This window comes from Rana temporaria, chromosome 1 (genome assembly GCF_905171775.1).
Source record: "Rana temporaria chromosome 1, aRanTem1.1, whole genome shotgun sequence".
Classification (NCBI taxonomy): domain Eukaryota; kingdom Metazoa; phylum Chordata; class Amphibia; order Anura; family Ranidae; genus Rana; species Rana temporaria.
In genome coordinates this window covers 108,890,392-108,917,426 of record NC_053489.1, presented here as the reverse complement: position 1 = coordinate 108,917,426, position 27,035 = coordinate 108,890,392, and the positions used below count along the sequence as shown (strand labels likewise).

The 27,035-nt window shown below is 40.1% G+C and overlaps 1 protein-coding gene across 2 annotated transcripts in view; it reads left to right on the top strand.

Annotated features, from left to right (window-relative positions):
* The window catches only part of SSBP2 (single stranded DNA binding protein 2), a 313,296-nt gene extending 291,519 nt beyond the window's left edge, over positions 1–21,777 (top strand). Inside the window, exons 14-18 of one of the 2 annotated variants that reach the window (XM_040341647.1) lie at positions 2,978–3,056; positions 4,404–4,432; positions 8,626–8,724; positions 17,441–17,486; positions 19,382–21,777. In XM_040341647.1, coding sequence (XP_040197581.1) covers positions 2,978–3,056; positions 4,404–4,432; positions 8,626–8,724; positions 17,441–17,485 — 252 coding nt within the window. In that variant the 3' untranslated portion in view covers position 17,486; positions 19,382–21,777. The remainder of the gene's footprint in view (positions 1–2,977; positions 3,057–4,403; positions 4,433–8,625; positions 8,725–17,440; positions 17,487–19,381) is intronic. The other variant, XM_040341649.1, reaches the window with a different exon arrangement.
* Positions 21,778–27,035: the final 5,258 nt, after the last annotated feature.

Here is a 27,035-nt window from a genome sequence, read left to right as displayed (position 1 = left end):
CCATCAGTGCCGCCCATGAGTGCCCATCAGTGCCACCCATGAGTGCCCATCAGTGCCGCCTATGTGTGCCCATCAGTGCTGCCCATGTGCCCATCAGTGCCGCCTATGAGTGCCCATCAGTGCCGCATATCAGCGCCCATCAGTGCCGCATATCAGCGCCCATCAGTGCCGCATACCAGCGACGCCAATCAGTACCACCTCATCTGTGCCCGTCAGTACTACCTCATCGATGTCCATCAGTGCCATCTCATCTGTGCCCATCAGTGCCGCCATATCAGTGCCCATAATTGAAAGAGAAAACGTACTTATTTACAAAAAAAATTACAGAAAAAAATAAAAACGTAATTTTTTTTCAAAATTTCTAGTCTTTTTTTAGTTTTTGCGCAAAAAAAAAAAATCGCAGAGGTGATCAAATACCACCAAAAGAAAGCTCTATTTGTGGGGAAAAAAGGACGCCAATGTTGTTTGGGTACAGTGTAGCACGACCGCGCAATTGCCATTCAAAGTGCGACAGTGCTGAAAGCTGAAAATTGGCTTGGGCGGGAAGGTGTATACGTGCCCTGTATGGAAGTGGTTAAAAAGGGTGCATTTCAACACATACAGTAAGTCCCTATGCTCCATGTTAATATATAGAAAATTTATAGGAGAAAACCGCCCCTGGGATGGTACGGATTGTATAAATAAGATGGAATTGTCAAAAAAAAGTATATAAAAATAGAAAAGTTTATTTAGTACAAATCATGATAATCACAATATACAAAAAATTGGAAAAAATTCATTTAAAACAAAGGAATTGTCATACAAAGTAAAATCACCAATATATAGAAAGCCACACCCGAATGCTGACCTATGACTATGCTCCATGTTAATATATAGCGCCAACAACAAATAAAGTATGCACAAGCTATCTCCAAAACTTTTGGACAGCCCAGGTATCTTTGAATTCATATTTAATGCTACCAATATCCAACATGCTGGAGAATATTTAACATTCTGATGTTTGTAGTTTGGAGTCGATGAGAGAATCTGCATACATTTTAATTTATTTGGTAATGAGGAACATTATTTTTTTATTATTATTATACACAATTTTATATAGTGCCAACAGTTTCCGCAGCTTTACAATGTATCGAGGGGACAACACAATTACAGTACAGTTCAATACAAAAGGTACAGGAGGGCCCTGCTCGTAGAGCTTACATTCTAAGGGGGTGGTGATACAAAAGGTAATGCCAAATATGTTAACCACTAGCTGACGGCCGTACGACTTTGTACGGCCGCAGCACGGCTCCCAATCTCTAACAGGCCGTCTTTTTACGGCCGCCCCTTTGCTCGTTCCCCGCGCACGCTCCCGAGCGCGCAGCGGGGAACTGCTGTGCTGGCCGTGTCCCTTGGACACAGCCAATCACAGATCGCCGTGAACGGCCAATCGGAGTGGCCGTTTCCTAGGCGATCTGTGCGGCCAATGAGAGATGATCTCATATGTTTACATATGAGATAATTTCTCATTCCCGGCTCTCGCAGACAGCGGTGCTGTCAGGGGAGAGAGGAGACCGATCTGTGTCTCTTGTACATAGAGACACAGATCTGTCACCTCCCCAGTCACCCCCCCTCCCCCACAGTTAGAACACTAATTAGGGTACACATTTAACCCCTTCCTCACCCCCTAGTGTTAACCCCTTCCCTGCCAGTCACATTTATACAGTAATTAGTGCATATTTATAGCACTGATCGCAGTATAAATGTGAATGGCGCCAAAAATGTGTCAAAAGTGTCCGATGTGTCCGCCATAATGTTGCAGTCGCAATAAAAATCGCAGATCGCCGCCATTACTAGTAAAAAAAAAAATAATAAAAAAAAAAATTCTGTCCCTTATTTTGTAGGCGCTATAACTTTTGCGCAAACCAGTCGCTTATTGCGTTTTTTTTTTTTTTTTTTTTTTTTACTAAAAATATGTAGAAGAATACGTATCGGCCTAGACTGAGGATAAAAAAAAAACGTAAAAAAAAAATTGAGCTATTTATTATAGCAACAAGTAAAACATTTTTATTTTTTTTTCAAAATTGTCGCTTTATTTTTGTTTATAGCGCAAAAAAAAAACAACGCAGAGGTGATCAAATACCACCAAAAGAAAGCTCTATTTGTGGGGAAAAAAGGACGTTAATTTTGTTTGGGAGCCACGTCGCACGACCGCGCAATTGTCAGTTAAAGCGACGCAGTGCCGAATCGCAAAAAGTCCTCTGGTCAGGAAGGGGGTTTAAGTGCCCAGGAAGGAAGTGGTTAAAGTGGACGTTCCACTTATCACTATCGGAAAGCTGAGCAGAGATGTGCAGCTGGCACTGTAGTGAGTGCTTATACAAGGGAAGTGGCTAAAAACGCTGGGAGGAAAACCGCAGCAACAAGATGTAAACAAAGATGAAGCATAACGTAAAAACGTTTATAGAACAGGAACAATATTGCAGTTGTTCCGATACCCAGGGCTTTGGTTAAAGATATGTTTCTGTTTAGGGTTTTTACCTTCTTTGAGTTTATATGCATATTTTGTTTTTGGGTTGGGTTGTTAATATTACCCTTTGTGGTATGTTAAATGACATTTTCAGTGTGCCATTTCTTTTGGATTTCATAATTTCATTTTCATCTCAAATTACTTGGCAAGGCAGTGGAAGTTCCCAAAACAACGGCATGTAATTTACCATGACCAACGATAACATATTGAAATAACTCCACATCGGCATATATATTGTCAACGGTCTATGAAGCACCGGTAGATGGTAGATAAATGCAGATGGCACAACCATTTAGTTATATTATCAGATTAGTAAGGTAATTTAAGTAATAGTTAATTAAAAAAAGAGCATTTCAGCTAAACCTGAGCAAGGCTAGATCAGTGAAAATAGTGCAAGTACACTGATCCATCACTCTTGCTTTATGATGGCGAAGTCGTTTTACCTGCGATTCTTTCTTTTTTTGTTACTAGTTTCCCATGGGCCCTGGATCAGATGGTCCAATGAGTGCATTAGGGGGAATGGAACCGCACCATATAAATGGCTCATTAGGTATGTTTCTCATTAACTTTATTGATACGTAATTTGCTGTATTTTGTTTGTCTTTTATCAGCCCATAATGAGTGAAGATATTTTTCGGAATATTTTAAACACAAAACACATAGAACTTTTTTTTTGTTTTTTGGAGGTTCAATTTGTTTTATTGATATTGTAGGTACGTTTTAGTATGAGCTATACAAGCTTGTTGAACATCCCATTTAAAAGGCTTTGTATAAGATGTTGGATTGTGGCTTTGGGAATCCAGCCAAGTGAGCATTTCGGAGGTCAGGTACTGATGTGAGATATGAAGACCTAGCTTGCAATCAGCAATACATCCCATAAGTGTTTATTAGGGTTAAGTTGATGGCTCTGTGCAGGCCACTCAAGAAAGATTCCGAACACCAAACTATTCAACTCATGTCTTTATGTTTCCGGCGTTATGCATTTAAACAGGTTTGCCATTTGTGTCTCTAGTCCTAATGTTACTTAATTTATTGTCCTCAATTAAATATTTTAATCCTGTCACCATTATTTTACACTTAGAAAGTATTCTTACCATATTTGAAAATATTAGCAACTGTATTAAAGACGAAAGGAGGGTATTATGTAGAGCTGTATGATTCCAGATTGGTTTACTTTGGTGCAAGACACCTCTTCAGAACCTCCTGTATGTAGAAACGTAATGATTTCTGAACATACAGAGAATACAGTAGCTATCATCTGATTGGCTGTATGACTGTTTGAACCTGGTTCACCCACCTATACTTTCTTATATTTTGTATACCACTCATAAATGTACTGTATACGCCTGTGTAAGGTGCTTTCTTTTGTTTTATGATTACATTCGAATAGTTGGCAAAGGAAAAAAAATATGTGACCTTACCACATTTTGAGGCCTGTTGATTGCTGTTCATGCAGAAGCTAGCTGTCATTTCTATCCAAAACTGATAAAATAGAAGTTTTGCTGACACATACAGCTGTCACATTATGACTACTTGTATATCTTACTGCGTGATTCTGGCTTTGGTAACTTTCTGTGCTTTCTGCACACATTATCTCTTGTCTTGATTATGTGCCAATGGTCGCCTTTTCTCAGCCCTCAGGAATAAAAAAAATAAAATAAAAACTTCTATCATTTGTCAACTTGATATATAATTATAAATCATCAATGACCTGCAGAGAATGAGAGCTCTGCTAAGTACACATCTCTGCTAGCATTTATAAGGAATGACAGGCCATTAGTATGAGAATTAGCATATCCTACTAAATTCTGTGCCACATTCATGTCTATCTGTGACTGTAGGTGAAATTTTGACGTGTGTCTAATGTGTTTCCATCATTTTTTTTTTTTTTTACTAGGCTCAGGGGACATGGACAGTATTTCCAAGGTAAGTGCATATTGTGATTGGTGTGATGGGGCCACTCCAAAAAATGTAAACTCTGAAACAAGAGCTTGGATCGTTTGTGTGGGTTTTCCTGAGTGTGGCTTGGGTTGAATTTTTCATACCAAAAGCGGTAATCCCGAGTCACACTCGCATCGCAGGATCCAGGCAAAGTTACTTACCTTGTCGCCAGGATCCTGCAATGTCTCCCCGCTGTGTGTCCTCCGCTGTGCTCGTCACAGTGCCAGACTTCCCTGATGGCGTTGCGATGCATAGGGACCGAGCCCGGTGCCAAATTCAAAAAGTTAAACACACAAAACACAGTACATTGTAATCATACAGATTACATTACTGTATAAAATTATTTCACCTCCCCTTTGTCCCTAGTGGTTTGTCCAGTGCCCTGCATCCAGTTTTATATTATATAAACTGTTCTTTCTGCCTGGAAACTTGAAATTGTCCATAGCAAACAAAAAGTGTCCCTTTACGTCAAAAGTGGTTTTAGACCAGATAGAAAACAACGATAATAAATTAGAACCTCTTGCAGAATTGAGCGATAGCGATTTGTGGGGAAATTCGTCATCAGACACTGAAAGTAATGACAGTGACAATTCTGCAACTGCGCAAATTTTGGTGTTTGTTTTTAATTTGATTACATTATTGAATACATTTTATTATTTGTTATAATTATAGTTATTTATTATATTATAATTTATGATTTAGTGTTTCAAACTTTATCATACCCGGGATTTCTACTAGACTCTTGTTTGGACAGATTTAAGTGAGTTATTCCTAAGAATTACAGGCCTACAATATGCGAAACAATGTACGGCTTTCAGCATCAAAAATCTGACATAATCATACCACCAGGGAGGTTAAGTAGTGGTTAACTCTCCACCATGGGCAATGATGTCTTGGAAAGTCAGGCCTTAGGAACAAAGTGAAACTAAATCAGTGAGAGACACATAGGGGTTGATTTACTAAAGGGAAAAAAATGTGTACTTTGCGAAGTGCAGTTGCACTCTGCAAGAGCAGTTGCTTAGAGCTTAGTAAATGAGCAGAAACTTTGTGGACTTGTATCATTTGGATGATCGTGTGCAAGCAAAAATGCATTTTTATTTTCCTTGCACATGATTGGGTATTCTTTGCAAATGGGGGCCTCACCTCATTTTACTAAAACTCTGGTGCAACTGCACTTGCAGAGTGCGCAGTCTATTTGCCTTTAGTAAATCAACCCCATAATCTTTTCCTACTAATAAAGGTAGTAGTGTGTGTGTTCAAATAAAACCAAAAAAAGAGAGAAAAACTGAAAAAAAAGTACCTAAAGCAAAAATCGGTTCTAAAAAAGCAGCAAACTAATGGTCCGAATACAACACCTAAACTATAAGTAAGTGGCACTAATAAAACTTGGTTGGTTTACAACAATTCTAAACAACAATATAAGTGCTAACAATCAAACTATGTGCTTAAATCATAATGATATAAATTGCGACAATATTATATTATATTCCACAAAAAGGATATTGGGGAACTGGAGAAGGTGAAGAGAAGAGCAACCAAACTGATAAGAAGGATGGAGGAGCTCAGCTATTGAGGAACTGACTTTATTCTGTCTTGATAAGATTTGATTAGGGGGATATTATCGATCATCAAATACTTTTTTGGCTCTGTATGCCACTAGAATAAACTGGAAATGAAACTATACTAATTAATTTGAAGTGCAGATTCAGCTTTAATTAAAGGGTTTGAACATAAATATTAAGTACAAATTTTAGAAACTGAAACCATTTTTTATACACAGTCCCCCCATTTTCAGGGTCTCAAATGTAAAAGACAATCGAAGATAATCATAAATAAAATGTTGTTTCATATTTTATTGAGAATCCTAACAAAGGAGTAGCCCACACTTGGATGTGAAACAGCTTTTGATTCAATTCTCCAATTACTTTTGGTCCCTTGAAAAAGGGGGATGGCTATTCTTAAGAGTTGTAATTCCTAAACCCTTCATCTGATTTGGATGTGCATACCCTTAAATTAAACCGGAGAGTGTGCACTTTTAGCCTGTAACATTATATAACTATAGCTTAAATATATGTTTTGGTAAATACCTGAAAAAAATGTACTTGTGCCTGTGTCCAAATATAAATGGACCTAACTGTATATGGTTCATATAGTGAACTTGGTGTTGAGTTATTCACTTTAGGGTCATCACAGAGGACAAGGGGCACACTGTTCTTTGTCTGGAGGAAAAGCGATTTTATCTCCAAATACAGAAAGGTTTCTTCACAGTAAAAGCTGTAAAAATGTGGAATAGACTCTCATCAGAGGTGGTTCTGGCCAGCTCAGTAGCTTTCTTAAAAGAAAGAACGGATTCTTTCCTAAATGTACATAATATAACTGGATACTAACAGTTATAGGTAAAGTTGATTCGGGGGAAATCCGATTGCCTCTCGGGATTCAGGAAGGAATTTTTTCTCTTGCTGTAGCAAATTGGATCATGCTTTGCTGTATTTTTTGCCTTCCTCTGGATCAACTATGGGTATAGGATTGTGTATATAGGATTGTATGATTTATTTATTTTTGTATGTATGTAAATGAAAAAATACAGATAACACAAGTTATGTGCAAATATTAGTGATGGTGTCCCAAAAGAGACAATGCCATATAACACTGAATATAAAGAACCAGATGCAGTACCACAAGTAACACTTCAAAACACAGGGTGGTCCGCTTTAGTTTTTTAATGACACATTTCCAAAAAAAGTGCATAATTGGTGGAAAAACCTTTATTTCATTTGTAAATACATTGTCTATACTTTTGTAATAGAAACAACATTTTTGTGTCGCCTACACTGAAGAAATTATAGAATATAGAGTAGAGTATGCTGTCCAGTTCTGGGCACCAGTCCTCAGGAAAGATGTACAGAGAATTGCGACAAAGCTAATAAAGGGTCTGGAGGACATTAATTATGAGGAAAGGTTGCAAGCACTGAACTTATTTTCTCTTGAGAAGAGATGCTTGAGAGGGGATATGATTTTGATTTCCAAATATTGTACTGGTGACCCCACAATAGGGATAAAACTTTTTCGTGGAAGGGAGTTTAATAAGACACGTGGCCACTCATTAAAATTAGAAGAAAAGAGGTTTAACCTTAAACTACATAGAAGGTTCTTTACTGTAAGAGCGGAAAGGATGTGGAATTCCCTTCCACAGGCAGTGGTCTCAGCGGGGAGCATCGATAGGTTAAAAAAACTATTAGATAAGCACCTAAACGACCACAACGTACAGGAATATACAAGGTAATACTGACATATAATCACACACATAGGTTGGACTTGATATACTTGTGTATTTTTTCAACCTCACCTACTATGTGATATATTTTGGATAACTTCAACAGGGACACTAATGCTGGTTACATATTTTATTTAAAGATTGCATAGAAAATACAATGGACAGTGCTAAGCCACTGCCTCGCAATAGGAGCAGCATTAACAGGCTGTAATTAGCCACCCAACTGATATGATACAAGCAACTAAAGTCGCTCTCAAGGCTGCAATTTGGAGGCAGTTGCTTAGCATTGTCAACATATCACAGGAAGTATTGGTACTGGCAAGAAACTTTACAACCGAGCTACAAAAAAGACATGCTTAAGAAAACTGTATACAGTGAGGCATGATGCCAAACACACAAAAATAGATTTAGGGTTTACACAAACTTTAAAGTGAATCTATGTTCTGCCCATGAAGAGCAAAGCAACAGGTTCACTCTGATGCAGACCTCCACAAATCTATATAATTGCCTTCCTTTTGGTCCTCTCACTCTGTTCAGCTTCAGTAAAAGCAAAGTCCTGTGTTGGCTACAAGTCACTGAAGTAGGGCATCAGTATAACAGCACTAATTAGCCCATAGTCATTATATGAATGAGTCACCTGCTCCTCTATTCTTGAAAATATGGGGTATTTCCTTTGGCTTTCAGCGTTGAATGGGGCAATGGGTGAATGAAAGAAAACGTAGGTTTAAGCTACTGGGGATGGGAAATGTGTTTTTTATATATATATATATATATATATATATATATATATATATATATATATATATATATATATAAAATAATATGAGAGAGAAGTATAGTATATTGTACATATACAGTATGCATATAATGTTACATTGTACCTAATCTTGTATTCTGGGTACAGAACTCTCCAAACAACATGAGTCTGAGTAACCAGCCAGGCACGCCAAGAGATGACGGTGAAATGGGTGGAAATTTCTTAAACCCCTTCCAGAGTGAAAGTGTGAGTAGTTTCTGTGTTTTTTGTCTGAGACCTCTGCACAAAAATATCACCTCAATAATGGAAATATTTATCACAGATATACAGTGGGAATCTAAAAAAGTTGCTTTGCAGCCTAAAAAGGAAGACAGACACAGTTTTGTTTTATCCATCTGTATTTACTCAGTGCAACATATAACATCCAAGTGAAAGATATAATACCAACATGTCAGAAAAATAAAATTCAAAAACAGAATCGCTGTAAAAGGATCACCCCTCCTAAAAATGACTTAAAACTCAATCAGGTGTAGCTAATCCCCTCCTCAATGGCACACAAAGCCATTTGACTTTCAACTGTGATCAGCTGTGGTCATTTTGATTAGATCAGCATGAAAAGAGCTTTCCTGCTGCATTTTGGTCCCTGGTTAGTGCAACTGAAGCAATCAATTATAAATGGCAAGGCAAAGCCTGCATCCGAAAAAGAAAGTCCGGCTGGTTCAACAACCAGCTGTCGCTTCTGAAGCAAGAGCGCAGAAGGGCGGAAGCCGCCTGGAAAAGAAGTCCTGCAGAGGATAACCTCATCATCTACAAGGCAATAACAACACGATATCATAAAGAAATCTTCAAAGCCAAGAAACATCATTTTTCTATGGCGATTAACAGCGCCCTAAACCGCCCCCGCGAACTCTTCAAGATGGTCACCCAGACCATGAATCCAGGATGTCTTGAAGTCCCCAACTCAGACACCCAAGAGTTCTGCAATGAACTATCGGATTTCTTCATCAACAAAATTGAAAGAATCCGGGAAAGCATCATGCAAAACAATACCCCCCTCAACCCCACCGTCAATCAACCACAAAACACCCACAGAAACGCTCTACAATCAACAAAGTTCACTCTGGAACCGATCTCCATCGATACCACAAAAAATATCATTGGTGCTTTGCGGAACAGCACATCGCCCAATGATATCATCCCCACCAAACTGCTGAAGGAATGTGCCGACATCCTGGCACCACCCATCACACAGCTTATAAACCAGTCATTTAAGGAAGGCACAGTGCCATCCCTGTTGAAAGAGGGCACAATCCAGCCCATCTTGAAAAAACCTAACCTGGATCCCAAGGACCCAACTCACCGCCGTCCCATAACAGGCCTAAATGTTCTCTCCAAGATAATGGAGAAAGTAGTGGTACAACAGCTGCAACAGCATCTAGATACCCACAATCTACTAGATCCATTACAATCAGGCTTCCGTCCCGGACACGGGACAGAAACGGCCTTACTCAAAATATGGGACGATGCCCTCGAGGCCGCAGACGAAGGAGAATCTTGTCTCCTGGTTCTGCTGGACCTAAGCGCAGCCTTTGACACGGTAGACCACAAACTGTTACTAATGCGACTAGCCAAGGTAGCAGAAGTCGCAGAAGGTGATTTACCATGGTTTTCTTCCTTTCTTGAAAACCGATCACAAACAGTTAAATTGGGTTGTTTCACGTTGGAAAAGCGCACGGTGTCATGTGGAGTCCCCCAAGGATCCCCCCTGTCACCGGTGCTATTCAACATCTATCTTCGCCCTCTCTTTGATATTATCAGTAGCCAAGAACTACTCTATCACTCTTATGCAGACGATACGCAACTGTATTTTCGCATCTGCAACAAAAAGGATCATCATCTCAGTTTAGAGAAATGTCTCTCTTTGATAGAAAACTGGATGACTAAGAGTTATCTTAAACTCAACAGTTCAAAAACAGAACTCCTTATGTTTCACGCCAGCCGAAAGAGTCAACTGGCAACAACCTGGACACCCCCGCCCATTCTGGGCCAAATCATCACCCCTAGCTCCAAAGTCAAAAGTCTCGGGGTCATCTTCGACACCTTCATGACAATGGACGCACAAATAGGGTCAGTAGTCAGCGGAGCGCACCATCTGTTGCGCCTACTTCGCAGACTTATTCCATTTATCCCCAAAGAAGACGTAGCAGTCGTGGTGGGAACAATCGTGAATTCCAGACTGGACTATGCTAACGCCCTGTACCTCGGACTCCCAAAGTACCAAATCTCCCGTCTGCAAGTCGTTCAGAATACGGCCGCCAGACTGGTGACTGGGAAAAAAAAATGGGAATCAATCTCACCTTCGTTGAGAACCCTTCACTGGCTGCCAGTAAAAGACAGAATTGCATTTAAAGCACTCTGCCTGACACATAAGTGCATCCATGGGAAGGCTCCGCAATATCTTTGCGACAAGATAGAACCTCACAATTCGAATCGCGTTCTGCGATCCACCGACCAAAATCTGGTCAGGGTACCAAAAACCAAATACAAGTCCAAAGGAGAAAGAAGGTTTGCTTTTCAGGGTCCTAGACTATGGAACGCTTTACCAACCAGCATTCGGTTGGAGGAAAACCACCTGACTTTCAGAAGACGGATCAAAACTCTGCTCTTTTGATGTCATGAGACACGAACAACTAGCGCCCAGAAGCGATTCAGTTCGCATGCGCCGCGCTTTATAAGTTTTTCATTCATTCATTCATTCAATGTCACCAAGATCTCTGGGATAAAGTTGTGGGCCAGCACAAGTCAGGAGATGGATAGAAGAAAAAAAAAGTCAAAGGCTTTATCAATGCCTAGAAGTACAGTGAAGTCTATTATTAAGAAGTGGAAAGTATTTGGTACAACACAGACCCTCCCCAGATCAGGTCATTGCGTCAAACTGCATGAAAGCGCCAAGAGGAAACTGGTTAGTGAGACCTACAAGAGGCCTACAGGAACTCTGAAGCAGTTTCAGTAATTTATAACCGAGTAGTCATTGTGTGCATGTGACAACAATATCACAAATTCTCCACAAATGTGGCTTGTATGGGAGGGTTGCAAAAAAAAGTCACTCCTCAAAGGCCACATGCCGCAGCTTGAAGATTTTGAGGCCACATGAAAAAAGATGTCATGGTCAGATGAGACTATAATTTTATTATTTGGCCTCAACACCAAATTATATGACTGGTGAAAATCCAATAAAGTTCACCATCCAAATAACACTATTCCTACAGTAAAGCATGGAGGTGGTAATACCCTGTTGTGGCGGTGTTTCTCTGCAGCAGGGACTGGAGCACTTGTCAGGATTGAAGAAAAATGGATGTGGCAAAATACCACCAATTCTTGAGGAAAATCTGCTGCCCTCTTTCAGAAAGTTGTCAATGGGGAGAAGGTTTACCTTCCAACATGACAATGACCCAAAGCACACAGCAAAAATTACCACACAGTGGTTGAAGGAGAAAAAAGTGAATGTCCTTGCATGACCTAGGCAGAGCCCAGACTTACACAGAGACTTGAAGACTTCAGTCCGCAAACTGTCACCATCAAATTTAACTGAACTTGAGTAGTTCTGCAAAGAAGAGTGAACAAACATTGCAAAGTCTAGATGTGCAAAAATAGTAGAGACATATCCCAACAGACTAAAGGCTGTAATTAAAGCAAAAGGTGGTTCAACAAAATACTGACACAAGGGGGTGATCCTTTTTCCAACTCGTGATTCTGTTTTTGATTTTATTTTTATTTTTTAATGTTGGTGTTATATCTTTCACTTGGGTGTTATAAGTTGCACTGAGTAAATACAGCTGGATAAAACAAAAATGGTGCCTGTCTTCATTTCAGGCTGCAAAGCAACAAAATGTGATTATTTTAAAGGAGGGGGTGATTGTTTTCTATACCCACTGTATTCGTGTTTGCTCCTACATAAGCTCCTGTAATCATTACTATCCCTGTGTGAACATGGCAGCAGCTCCTAGCACATCTACCTCTAAGCATTCAAATAGTGAGAAATCTTAAGACCCCTAAAGATCACAATTTCAAAAAGTTTTGTAAGCATGGATATATTTAGACCATTTCTTAGCACTTATTCTGTTTGTGTTGAAGGGTGATAGGTGCTCAGTCATAACTGTATATAAAAGTTAGTTTAATCTCCTAGTAAAGGTGACAGGCTGTGCACTTGGACATTCAGATTCTGCTCTAAATAAACAACAGAATAACCAATAATTTCATGCTACGCTGGGAGCTTGGTATCAGCCACTGCACGGTCTCTGCATTGCAAACTTCAAAGTACAGTATATCTAAATTCCAGAGCAAAACATAATATTTCGGCTTTTACAAGTCTTTAGATGTAGTGGCAGCTTTAGTTTTCTTTTTAGGGACAAATATATTTTCTGCACGTACCAGAAAATACCGGTCACCACAGCGAAGGACTACTAACCTGACATGTATTTAGCATTTTTGGGTTTAGATATGCTCCCAGCACCAACACTGTTTGGGTTCAAGTTATTTAAGAGTAACATTTTAGGCTTTGGTTGGGTGTAAAGTTTAAGTGTGGGAACTCAAGTGCTAAGGATTAATGGGTTAACCACTTCAGCCCCAGAACCCCTTAATGACCAGGCCATTTTTTGCAATACGGATACTAACAAATGCGCGGTCGTGCGACGTGGCTCCCAAACATAATTGATGTCCTTTTTTCCTCACAAATAGAGCTTTCTTTTGGTGGTATTTGATCAGCTCTACGGTTTAAATTTTTTGCACTATGAACAAAAAAATTAAATGAAGACTGCGCTCATGTATGCAAACTTGGTATCATATAAATAGCAGCACCATTAACGTGAGATAAAATCACATAAACAAATATAATAAACAATGTGTTGCGTTTGAGATGATAATAATAATAATATATAATTAAATAAAATGCAGTCAGTCCATGTGTCTTCAATACGGCACCAATGTAATGCCTTCACAGTATTATATATGTGCAAAAGTTCTTGTTCACTTAATTCCTCCAACTTGTGAATAGACCACCACCATAAGTATGGATATATTCTTATCAGATATTGTTGGCCACCTATTATGAGGGAGGTCCAAAAGGGGCTCATGTATCTCATATGTTCCATCCCCGGTTACTCCTCCGTATACAAAGGTCGAGGGAAATCATCCAAATACCGCTGGGAAACGATACTCCTCCAGTGTCAGATCGTGGTGTCCGGTGCAATGCATCAGCAAAGAGATGACATCAAAAAGTGTAAAATCCTTTAAAATGGTCTTTATTCAAGTAATGCACTGACATGCCATCACATAAAAACTTCAGCCAGACCAGTCATACGCAATAACAGGAAACAATGCATTAACCCGACCAGTTTCGTCCCAAAAGGACTTCTTCCCGGGGCGAAGAAGTCCTTTTGCAGCAAAACGTGTCGGGTTAAGGCATCCTTACACTATGTGGCATTCTGTTTTTTGATACATTGCACTGGACACCACAATCTGAGACTGGAGGAGTGTAGTTTCCCAGCGGTATTTGAATGATTTCCCTTGTCCTTTGTATGCTGAGGAGTGACCGGGGATAGAACATATGAGATACATGAGCCCCTTTTGATACCCCCCCGTAATAAGTGGTCAATCTTCACAAGGTGGAGGAATTAAGTGAACAAGAACTTTTGCACATATATAATACTGTGAACTCATTACATTGGTGCCGTATTGAAGACTGACTTTGCACTTTATTTAATTATATATTATTATTATTATTATTTTTTCACTCAAGCGCAACATATAGTTTATTATAAACAAAAAACGAGCAAAAATTTTGAAAAAAAAATTTTTACTTTCTGCTATAGAACATGTCCAATAAAAATATGTAAAACATCAAATTTCTTCATCAATTTAGGCCAATTTGTATTCTGCTACATATTTTTGGTAAAAAAAATCCCAACTGGCATATATTGATTGGTTTGCAAAAAAGTTATCGTGTCTACAAACTATGGGATAGATTTAGGGTCTTCTTCTTTTTTTTTTTTTTTTCTTTTTTTTTACTAGTATTGGCAGCAATCAGCGATTTTTAGTGGGATTGCGGCGGACAAATTGGACACCAAGTGACACTTTTTTGGGGACTAGTGGCACCAATACAGTGATCAGTGCTACAAAAATGCACTGACAGGGAAGGGGTTAACATCGGGGGGAAAACAAAGGTTTAACTGTGTTCTCTATGTGTGCTCTCTAACTGTGGGGGGATGCGGACACTAGATTGAGAGAGATCTGTGTTCCTGATTAGTAAGAATCACAGATATCTCACTTCCTCTGTGACAGAATGACGGTCTGCCTTGTTTACATAGGCAGACCACCATTCTGTCATTCCCCCGAATGATTGTGGTTGGCTCCCACTGTGTCCGATGGCATGTGCCCGAGATCCGGAAGCGCGAACAGCGTATACAGGTACTTTGTTTTGCTTAGTCGGGATGCCCTGCTGCAGTATATGGGCATTGGGTGGTCCGGAAGTAGTTAATATAGTGTTTGAAGTTAGAGGTAAAATTAAATTAACCACTTCATATCAACATGCTGCACCCCCTTCCTTTGTGATCCTTTGTTTATTTTTCAAATATTTTCAGGGTATTTTTTTACCAGATGAAGGCCCTATAGTTGCTTAAATGGTGCAACAAATTTTTTTTTGGTGTCTAGAGCGGTTAAAAAGTTGAGTAAAACCGCTTATTTCAGAACTTCAAATTTTGGTCTGGTCACAAAGGTTTAGATCATCCTTGGACTTGAACAGGTTAACATACTCTAATGCCCTGTACACACGATCGGTTCATCCGATGAAAACGGTCTGATGGATTTTTTCATCAGATATCCGATGAAGCTGACTTTCATCAATCTTACCTACACACCATCAGTTTAAAAAAACGATCGTGTCAGAACGCGGTGACGTAAAACACAACGACGTGCTGAGAAGATGGGGCCCACACACGATCACTTCGTCTGATGAAAACGGTCCATCGGTGTACACGGCATTACTGTACAGGCCATAGGAATGAATGGGTTTGCAAAGTTCATGCCAAGGTGGCCAGGAACATTTTTGACATGCAGCTAGGCAATCTAGTTAGAAAAATTGCACCTGATTGGGGTGAGGTTTATATATACGAATGGGAGGGGGGCTGGGCATGCTTATATAGAAGTATGACTAAACCTAAAGTACAGTGATACTTTTAAGCATTAGGATGCAGGTTAATGGAAGGTTAAAAATTGGGGAGCGAAGATTATGGTTTAGGAAAAAAAAACAAGGAAAATTGGCACAAATACGGGGGACGATGGTGGGGTTAGAGCAGTGTTTCTCAACTCCAGTCCTCAAGGTGCCCCAACAGGACAGGTTTTCAGACTTCCCATTATTTTGCACAGGTGATTTGATCAGTTTCCTTGATATAGTAATTACAACAACCGTTTCATCTGAGGGAAATCCTGAAAACATGACCTTCTGGGGCACCTTGAGGACTGGAGTTGAGAAACACTGGGTTAGAGTCCACAAATTGATAAATGTCCAGAGATAAAAAGCCCATATAAAAGAATTCTCACTATCATGGCAGCTCAGTTCTAGGAGCAAGAAGCAGCTCTGAAAAGACACAAGGAGGGAGAGACAAGAGCTAACGCAATATAGCAGTTAGAATACTTTAATGTGGATGAAAGAATAACACTCACAAAGGAAATATCACTCAAGCATGTAACGCTGTATGTGGATGTCCTCGCCAGCACAGGTACTGGTCTCAATCCACCAGGGAATGAAGCTGATTTCCAAACAGTCTGAAGAGCCGGAAGCTCCCAGGGCTTTCTGGATCTGTGGAACGCAGAGCCCGGTGGATGTGGCATCACGTCTGGACACGATGGAGGAATGTGGTGACACACTTGAGCCCTGAAGAAGGAGCACATGCTCTGCAAACGCGTTCCACGGCTCTACATTCCATGGATCCAGGAAGTCCTGGGAGCCTCCGGCTCTTCATACTGTCTGGACCTCAGCCCTTTCTTCCCTGGCGGATTGAGACACCGGGACCTCAGCCCTTTATTCCCTGGCGGATTGAGACCAGGACCTCAGCCCTTTATTCCCCGGCAAGTTGAGACCAGGACCTCAGCCCTTTATTCCCCGGGGATTGAGACCAGGACCTCAGCCCTTTATTCCCCGGCTGATTGAGACCAGGACCTCAGCCCTTTATTCCCCAGCTGATTGAGACCAGGACCTCAGCCCTTAATTCCCCGGCTGATTGAGACCAGGACCTCAGCCCTTTATTCCCCGGTGGATTGAGACCAGGACCTCAGCCCTTCATTCCCTGGCGGATTGAGACCAGGACCTCAGCCCTTTATTCCCCAGCGGATTGAGACCAGGACCTCAGCCCTTTATTCCCCGGCGGATTGAGACCAGGACCTCAGCCCTTTATTCCCCGGCGGATTGAGACCAGGACCTCAGCCCTTCATTCCCTGGCGGATTGAGACTGGGAGCCATGGTGGCAAGGACATCCACATACAGCATTGCATGCTTGAGTCATATTTCCATTATTTATATATTTTTAATCCACATTAAAGTATTCTATCTGCTATATTTAGTTGGCGCTTGTAGAGTCGTGGAACGCATTTGAAGAGCATGCGCTCCTTCAGGGCGCAAACGTGTTGCCACGTTTCTCAATCACGTCCAGTCGCGACGTCCCATCCGCCGAGCTCTGCGTTCCACAGATCCAGGAAGCCTTGGGAGCCTCTGGCTCTTCAGACTGTTTGGCCCTTAGCTTTATTCTCTGGTGGATTGAGACTACAACCCATGCTGGTGAGAAAATCCACATACAGCGTTACATGCTTGAGTCATATTTCCTTTTGTGAGTGTTATTCTTTTATCCACATTAAAGTATTCTAACTGCTACACTTCGTTGGCGCTTGTCTCCCCCTCCTTATGGTTTAGGAAACGTTTGTGGTGCGGAGGGACAACAAATATTTCTATTTATAGGGTAAGGCGTCTCTAAGCTCTTTGTGCTCCCAACACTCTTCTTTCCACTGTGTCACGTTACTATTATCAAGGTGCAGCCAGAAGAAATTACGTCCTCTTTTATTGCAGAAAAGTAGGTCTTTGGCTTCTTATGGGAAGTCAATAAAACGTCTGTGTTAGGAGAACATAGTTCTTCCAGTTGGCCACAAGCTAGAGGCCCTTATGTTGTTAATCTCTGGGACTTTTCACAGGTTCTAGGTTGTATAAATGACATACGGGTACCAGAATAATAATTTAAACTCTGATGTAAAACTACACCTTGATGCAGGAAGGCTCACATTTTAGATGATACAGTAGGTGATCTGCCATTGGCAGATTTTAAAGCGTAATTAAACCCTGCAGTTCAAAGCCAGAAAAAACGTCATAACATTATTCCCAAGCTTCAATGTGTCATTAGTAAATACCCTTTACACATCTATGGATTATGCCTACTGTGTTTTGTGGTGTAGTCTGTTTATTGCCCCTTTGGTTCTGAAGCCAGTGCCATCTTAGATCAGTGTTTCTCAACTCCAGTCCTCGGGGCGCACCAACAGGTCATGTTTTCAGGATTTCCCTCAGATCAAACTGCTGTGGTAATTACTAAGGCAGTGAAACTGATAAAATCACCTGTGCACAATAATGGAAAGCCTGAAAACAAGACCTGTTGGTGCGCCCCGAGGACTGGAGTTGAGAAACACTGTCTTAGATATTTTCTTCCATTTACCTTCCCAAATCTTGGTTCAATCCGAATACAGACACCGTACATTAAACTTGCGCATGCACACAGCAATTGAGCCATGCCAATAGAAGGGAGAACATTTTCTGCAAACTCGGGAGATCACATGCCTGTGCTGGAGCATTACATTTATTTATTTTATTTATTACATTATGTAGCACTGTTAATTTACACAGCTCTTCACACAGATATATAATATATATATTGCATATTCACATCCGTCCCTGCCCTCAAGGAGCTTACAGTCCTAAGGTTCCTACCTCTCATTCATACATACACATACTAGGACCAATTTAGAAAGGATCCAGGCAGGTAGTGTCGTGGTAGGGATTCCAACTAGCTACCCTAAGTGCTGCTAGGCAAATGTGCCAACCACTTAGCCACTGTGCTGCCCCACCCACCACGGCACACTGTAGATCATGGCTTGGCAATGTACTGTAAATGATGGCTAAACCAAGCATGCGCAAACCTCACTGGCAACACTATGCTAGAAAATTAAAACAATTATAAAGGTTTGGAGAATCTTGAAGGTTGTACAAGAAGTATGTACATTATGATTGCTGATGGAGAAAAGTTTGTATATTGAGTTTATTTCCATTTTAGGGGGTTTAAGTACCAGTAACTACATTTAAGTTCTTTAAAATATTTTGTGTGTAAGAAGACCTGTATGTATTCCAGATTGTCCCATCATTTTTCTATATCTTAATCTATACGGACAACATAAACATGAAGAAACAACCTTTCTCCTGGTGGTATTAAAGGGCAGCTTCAGACAACCAGCATAATACATGACTATTGATCCATTTTCTGCTTTATTCGCCAAAAAGTTTATAAAGTAATGTAATTAGTCTTGGACTCGCATATACAAATACCTGCCATGCTTTTTTAAGGCATACTATAAATAAGCACTTATCAAAGCCTATAATGCTGTTACCACTGTTGTAGCTTCCTGCCTGCCATTTTAACAACAGCAAAGCATCACCACACTACCACCTACCTTGCCAATGTGCTTCCCTTTTCCAGCTCCTTGTGAAGACCAATTTACAATATTTATATTAGCTGCTTTAAAACTTGACTTGTGTCTTTAGGGTGAATAAATGATCTGCCTGGAATATAACCTAAGATTCCTTCTCTGTTTGCAGTATTCCCCCAGCATGACAATGAGTGTGTGATTCATCATCTTCTCTCAATCTGAAGAACGCAGTGAGTTAGCCCTCTTCACAGATCTGCCACCGAGGACAACTATCCACCACCCGTACTGTTTAACTTAAGGATCTTTTTTGTTGCCATTTGCCCTGTTTGTGAAGAAGCGGGTCCAAACTCTAGCAACTGTCAAGAGTGGCATATGTAAGATTTGCCCTAAGCCGAACTGCAACTTATCATCTGTACATATATATATAAATATATATATAAATATATATATATTCCCACAGGACATTGTAAAAGGATATTATCACATGCCATCTTAAGTAGCAAGACATAGAGACTTTTGTTCCATCATATTTGTTTTATTTTTTTCACGTTTACAGTTTGAATTCTAAATTGTCGCATTTTCTCTCTGAACTATTTTGTGCTGTGTATATCACTGCTTAATAAGTTATTTTTTAAGGTAAACTCAAATGTTGTTCTGGTTTTTGTAAATGTCTGCAATCATGGATAGGAATAAAATGCTTATGAGTGCTTTTATTAAATTGCTTTTGATACAAGTTATCCTATGAATAACTGACTGATGGGATGGGGGAAAAAATCAAATATGTCACTTGAGAGACTTGTGTAAAGGTGAAATTTTGTATATAAATCCTAAAAAATTCATGAATGGCGCGGGACTTGATTATTTTAGTATTTGCAAGACAAAAAAAAACTTTTTTTTTTTTTTTTTAAATCCATTGAAGTCATTGATATGAGGAATTTAGGAACAAGCCCAAATAAACTGAGTTATTTTCTAAAAAATGATGGTGTAAAACCCTGTACGAACCATCAGTGAAAACATAAGATGCAATTAATATGGAAACGTGTACAAGTTATATACAGATGGCAGCCTACAGATTATCTCTAGTGAATGGATGTGGACAATTTTTACAGTGATGTTTTTCTGTAGGATACATACAAACTGGCATTCACACACTTCTACGAAAAGCATTAACACCACTGAATTGGTAACCTATTTGTATTGCATTTTCTGATGTATTAATAAGGAGGTATGTAATAGAAGAGCTATTATACTTGGCTCTTTGGTAACTGTCTGTTTTATCTTTGCTCTGTTGGGCATGTTGGACTCAACATTCAACCTCTCTGATAATATCTGATGCCTGTGTCCCCTGCTCCATCTATTGACCTCTGACTGTTGTGTCCTGCAGTGACGTAGGGGGCCAGAGGATGGAACCACAGTGCATGGTGGGGGAACACAGACATCCAACACTCTTAGAAATGTGCAATGCTGAAGAGTCTGATGGAGTCTACAATGCTTGGACTAGTCATAAGATGTGGGCATGGGCCACCAAAGAGTTAAATGTATTACCTCTTACAATAAAGGGTTCTGCTTTGGAAGGTTATTGGGGGCTTTAAATTCAATTCCATCCAAAACTTTTTTTTTTTTTAAGTTTTGGCTAGCAAGGGGAAGGATTAGAACTATTGTGATATCAGGGAGTCCACTGGGGGAGATTTTTTTCTCACGTAATGTCCCAGTTTTATCAGACAGGAAGTATACAATAATCTACAACAGGGATACCAGTAAAAACTAATTCCAATCCTTCCCCATTCTATTCATAATTAAAAATAAAAAGTTTTGGCTGAGGATACGCTTTAAATGTGTTCATCTGCAGTTTATCAAACTTGTATAGTAAATCCTATATTTTGCGAGTGCCTTTCATATGCCCTGTTGAACGCACATTCTTTATTGGCAAGGTAAGTGCAATAAAATCTAACAAACCACATACTGTAGATATGTGTGAAATGAACAGCAGTGTGCAAGTATCCTTACATGAATTAGTCTGTTGTGTTCTCATGATAGTAATGTGTGTATAGAGTCTGTCTGTCTCTAGTGACAGCTGGCTATAGACCTTATACGGCCATTTGAAGCAATGCAACTAAAAATGTTTTTCTAAAAACAAATATACATTACATGTACCCATATGCTTCTATTTTACAAATGTGCATGTATCAATCCTTCTCCCCCATGCCTAAAAAAACAAGCTATACATATTACCCCTACCAGAGATCTGAATGAACATCGTGGTCTGTGCCCAATCCTGGCAAAATTGTTAGGTCGCAGTGGCACTGACATTCAATTGCTGTACATGGGAAAAGTATAATGATGTGTATGCTCCACCACATGTAAAGAAAACACCAGTGTGACACTGATCATTTAATTGCAGAATGAACTTATATTTCACTGGAAACGGTCCAGGTATTTTTAAATGCAGAAAATAATTTGTAAGCTCAGTAAGGGTTGATTTTGATTTTGCTTTTGCCTGTTCCTACAGCAATTTCTAAAATTTGACACGGGATGTTGCAATGTCAAAGTAAAGTGTTAAAAAAATAAAGTGGCAAAAAATAAAAGGTACATGACCTTAAGGAATGTTCGTGTCTGAATTCCCGTATTTTGAAGGTATTGGTGTAAATTCTTGCAAAATATAACAGGTCTTTTATAAAATCTATGTAACAATTTAATTTTCTAGATTATTATTCCCTATTTAGAACAATGTCAAATAAAAAAATAATAATAATAGATTTACACATAAGTGTAACTTCTGGAATTCATGTTATCCATTAATAATGGTAGATTACCATTTTTTAGCTTTAACTAGATCTATATATATATATATATATAATATGTGTGTGTGTATATATAATGTGTAAAAAACAGTTGCAATAAACACATTATACTTATTCACAGTAGAAGGTTCATGCAACCACTATTTGTGCTGTGGTTGTGTGTATACACATTGGCAGCTAAAACAACCCACTAAAGTCTTATAAGCCTCCTGTTGTGGAGTGCGTGCCAGCTGTGGTTTGAAGCTGATGATCCAGTTTGTAAGCTTGGGGTTGGAACCCAAACCGACCTCTTTCCCACTCTGGCAGGTGTCAGATTGCTGAAATTACGACAGACGTGTGCTGCCTTTTTTCTTTTTCTTACTATTTTATATTAGTAGGACAATTTGATCTTTGTTTCGGCTCCTTTTTTATTTTTATTCCTTGATTTTACAGTACATACTATATATTCTTAGATTTCTTATTTGGAGAAAGCAGGGCTTTATAAACCTTTAGACCAAACAGCTACTGCACTCTATCCATGCTTGTGTTGTCATTCCTGGCATTTGGTCATATGCTGGAAGAACATAGGCAGTGGCATGAAAAAGTATATGAACCCCTTGGAATTTAATAGTTTACTGCAGTAGTTTGCCATAAAATGTTATCCAATCCTCATCTAACTCGCAACCTCATGGGTGTTTGAGCACTGTCAGGCCATCTAGATTATAGATGGTCTAACAGCACTCAAACATCCATCAGGCTTGTTCCTATTCACCATAGACTGCACAAAAGGTTAAGGCTCAAATCCTGTTGTCCCTTCCGGGAGAGTCTCTCCACAGGTTAGATTCCCATATAGATGTCCCAAAATGAGAACAAAGACCGCCTCATAGTGTAGTATGTAAAAACACTCAGGTATTTGGAATTGAGCCTATCATCCAAATTCCCTGATATAGCCAGATTCAGAGACAGTTACGCCGGCGTATTCAGTAACTCTGAATCTACGCCGTCGCAAATTTAAGCGTATTCTGGAAACCAGATACACTTAAATTAGTTTAAGATACGAGCGGCGTAAGTCTCCTACGCCGTCGTATCTTAGGGTGCAATTTTTCCGCTGGCCGCTAGGTGGCGCTTCCGTTGAGTTTGGCGTAGAATATGTAAATGACTAGATACGCCGATTCACAAACGTACGTGCGCCCATCGCAGTAAAGATACGCCGTTTACGTAAGGCGTTTTCCGGCCTAAAGTTATTCCAACAAATAGCTGGCCTAGCCAATGTTAAGTATGGCCGTCGTTCCTGCGTAGAAATTTGAAAATGTTACGTTGTTTGCGTAAGTTGTCCGTGAATGGGGCTCGACGTAATTTACGTTCACATCGAAACCAATACGTCCTTGCGGCGTACTTTGGAGCAATGCACACTGGGATATGTACACGGACGGCGCATGCTCCGTTCGTAAAAAACGTCAATCACGTCGGGTCACCAATCATTTCCATAAAACACGCCCCCCCATCCTCATTTGAATTAGGCGCGCTTACGCCGGCCCCATTTACGCTACGCCGCCGTAAGTTAGGAGGCAAGTGCTTTGTGAATACAGTACTTGCCACTCTGACTTAAGGCAGCGTAGCGTAAATACGATACGCTACGCTGCCTTAAAGATGCGGCGCCCTACCTGAATCTAGCTAATAGTTTCCAACCAACTAGATGGCTGCGGTCCGTGTGTGCAGTGACATCCCGTATCCAGGCTCCACCCAAAGCATTTTGTTTTATCAGACATCATCAGGGGCGTGGCTAATGGCCATCGCTGAACATATATATGTATATAGGGTAAGGGCTAGAGGAAACCGCCCTTTCTTAATTGTGCTCCAGGCCTCAGACTTATTTTCACCAGAAGCAGAAATGATGCAGAGACCGGAAAGGCTGTTGGTTTAGTCCAGACCAGACCAGGTGAACAAGAACAAGCCTGATAGGTATTTGAGAGCTGTCAGACCACCTATAATCTAGTGGTCCACTTCTGAGGGTAAGAGGCCCAGTTTGCTGTGGTGGTGGTGGAGGATTGTCATTTGACCTGCAGATTTACTTCTGTTATACACTATGGGTGCTCCCTAGGCATTGTGGATTCTTTCTGGATGGACTTTTTTTTTTTAACAAGCGCTGCATCTTTTCTAAATGTTTTGATGATTGTTGCCCACAATTTATGCTAGCTGCTGTTCCTTGTAATAACCCAAGCGCAGTGAAGTTTTCTATTTACATATAGCAAAATACTGTAAAAAAAATTGCTTCTTGTTATTAAAATAAATGCACTCACATACAAACACTCAGATAGGCCAGACCCTGGATAACCATGTAGAAATCCTCACTCTTCCCAGCAGCCATCAGCATGTGTAGCAATGTATAAGTGGCCGCTCTCATAACATCAAACACTGCTGATCCTCTTTGTTGGCACACACATGTAGAAAGCCATGCTTTCCATACTCGACTACGCACCCTCTACCTAGGACTACCGAAATACCAGATTTCCTGTCTACAAGTCGTCCAGAACACTGCAGCCATACTGGTAACGGGAAAAAAATCTGGGAATCAATCACCCCGATCCTGGGGACTCTTCATTGGCTAGCCGTAAAGGATCGCGTTACATTCAAGACCCTCTGCCTCACCCATAAATGCACACAAGGAAATGCGCCTCAATACTTATGCGAGAAAATAAAACACTACACCCCTAACCGGGCCCTACAATCAACTAACCAAAACCTCCTCTGTATCCCCAAGTCCCGCTACAAATCTAAAGGAGAACGAAGATTCGCAGTCCAAGGACCACAGCTATGGAACGCTCTATCCACGGACATCCGCATGGAAGAAAACCATCGGGCCTTCAGAAAAAAACTTAAGACCCACCTCTTCTGAAGGTTTCTGGATGACATTGGATACAAAGCGCCTGAGGCGATTTAGTTTGCATTTGTAGCGCTATATAAGTTACTCACTTAATCATTCATATTTTTAGCCCCCAAGTGATTTACTTTACATTTTTCAGCACTAAACCTAATTTGCCATGTAGTTGTCCATCCCTTTATTTGTTTTCAGATGTTCTTGTAAAGTTTTTATATTCTGCTGTGAAGTTATTACCCTGCTTAACTTTGTATCCTCAGCAAACACTGAGATTGAGCTATTTATCTCATCCTCTATATCATTTATGAATAAATTAAACAGAATTGTTCCCGGGGCAGAGCCTTGGGGTATCCCACTTACCACTCCAGACCAGTCTGAGTACCCGTTATTTACCCTTAATCTTTGGACATGCTCCTGTAACCAATTTTCTATGCTGGCTGACCTCCGTTTGTAAATTAAGCATTTGTGGGGGACTGTATCGAATGCTTTTGCAAAACCAAGGTACAGCACATTCACAGGCTTTCCCTAATGTATATGGCAGCTCACTTCCTTATAGAATGTTAACAGGTTGGTTTGGCATGAACAGCCTTTCGTAAAGCCATTCTGATTACTGGTAATGATACTGTATTCATCAGCAAAATCCTGGTTATAGCCCCTTATCATCCCCTCCCAATAGTTTATATACTATCGATTGTTAGACTGATCGGCTTGTAGTTTCCAGGTATATATCTGCTCTTTTTAAATATTGGTACCATGTTGGCCCTTCACCGATCCACTGGTAACCATTCCTTTCTGTATGTTGTTCATAAAAATTAGGAATAGCAGCCTGGCTATAACCTGGCTGAGTTCTTTGACGTTGACTTATTTCCTCCAGCACTGTGAATGTTTAATGGGTGTGTTCAATAAAGGCGCGAGTAATTGCAACTGTTTGTGTGTTATCAAGATTTTGTCTATTGCGACTTAGATGAGGATCAGATCAGATTTTATGGCAAATTACTGCACCCAGCCACTATTTGTGTACTGGTGTAACCACCTATGAATTGCTACCTGAGATCATATCTGTAATTGCTACCAAGGAATGTGCTGCCTTTAAAAATTCTGTACAAAATATTAATGCATAAGCTTTGCCGGTGTCCCCATTCTTACCATTGTTTCATGTGTTTGATTACAACTCAAGAATGACCATATTTGATAACTTATGCACTAGAACTTTATAAAGGAAGACCTCTACTTAAGCCACATCCAAAATTCTAATAGGAAGGGAAAAGGGGGTTGCAGGGACACATCAGATATAATAAAACATTTTTTTTTTTTTTTTTTACATTTTTAAAATTCAGAAAGATTTTTTAGAAACTAGTAGTACTTATGTAGTTTCTAAAAAATCTTTCGGAATTGTTTAAAATGTTATAATAAAATATTTTTATTTACATCTGTTTTTGTCTCATGTGATGCCAGTAAAGTCCAGTACTAGCAGGGTATGTCCCAGCAATTCCCCTTTCTATTATATACTAGAACATTATTTGGCAACAAGTGTTACATGTAACCCAATTGGCCATTTCTCATAGGCTGTTTGCATGTACTGGGCAAAGTAACAGGGTCATTTAATGCATCTTTGCCCCCAAATAGTAAATTAATAGAGCTGATTGATTTCTGCATGTCCCATTCACAGTGCATGGTAGCCCGGAGCTGCACTAAAATGCAGACATGCTGCATTTTCACAGCACACCGTACAGGATCGCATGTCACTACAGCACCGCTGCTGCACAGTGACGTAGATGAAGTCTACTTTGGTACACTTAAAATAAAGTTGAGAAAAAAAGAGTTGTGTGATGTGCTGAATCGTCCACCACAACGCCCCCTAATGCAGGTGGCCGGACGGGCAGCTGCTGGTAGAAAACTGCTGCAGTTTACCTTCTCCGGCAGCTGTCTATTCTGTGTAAATTAGCCCTAAGGCTGGGGTCACATACAGTATCTCACAAAAGTGAGTACACCCCCCACATTTTTGGAAATATTTTATTATTTCTGTTCATGTGACAACACTGAAGAAATTACACTTTACTACAATGTAAAGTAGCGAGTGTACAGCGGGTGTGAATGGGGAGCAGGTGTGTCAAATTTGGTGTTATCGCTCACTCTCTTACTGATCACTGGAAGTTCAACATGGC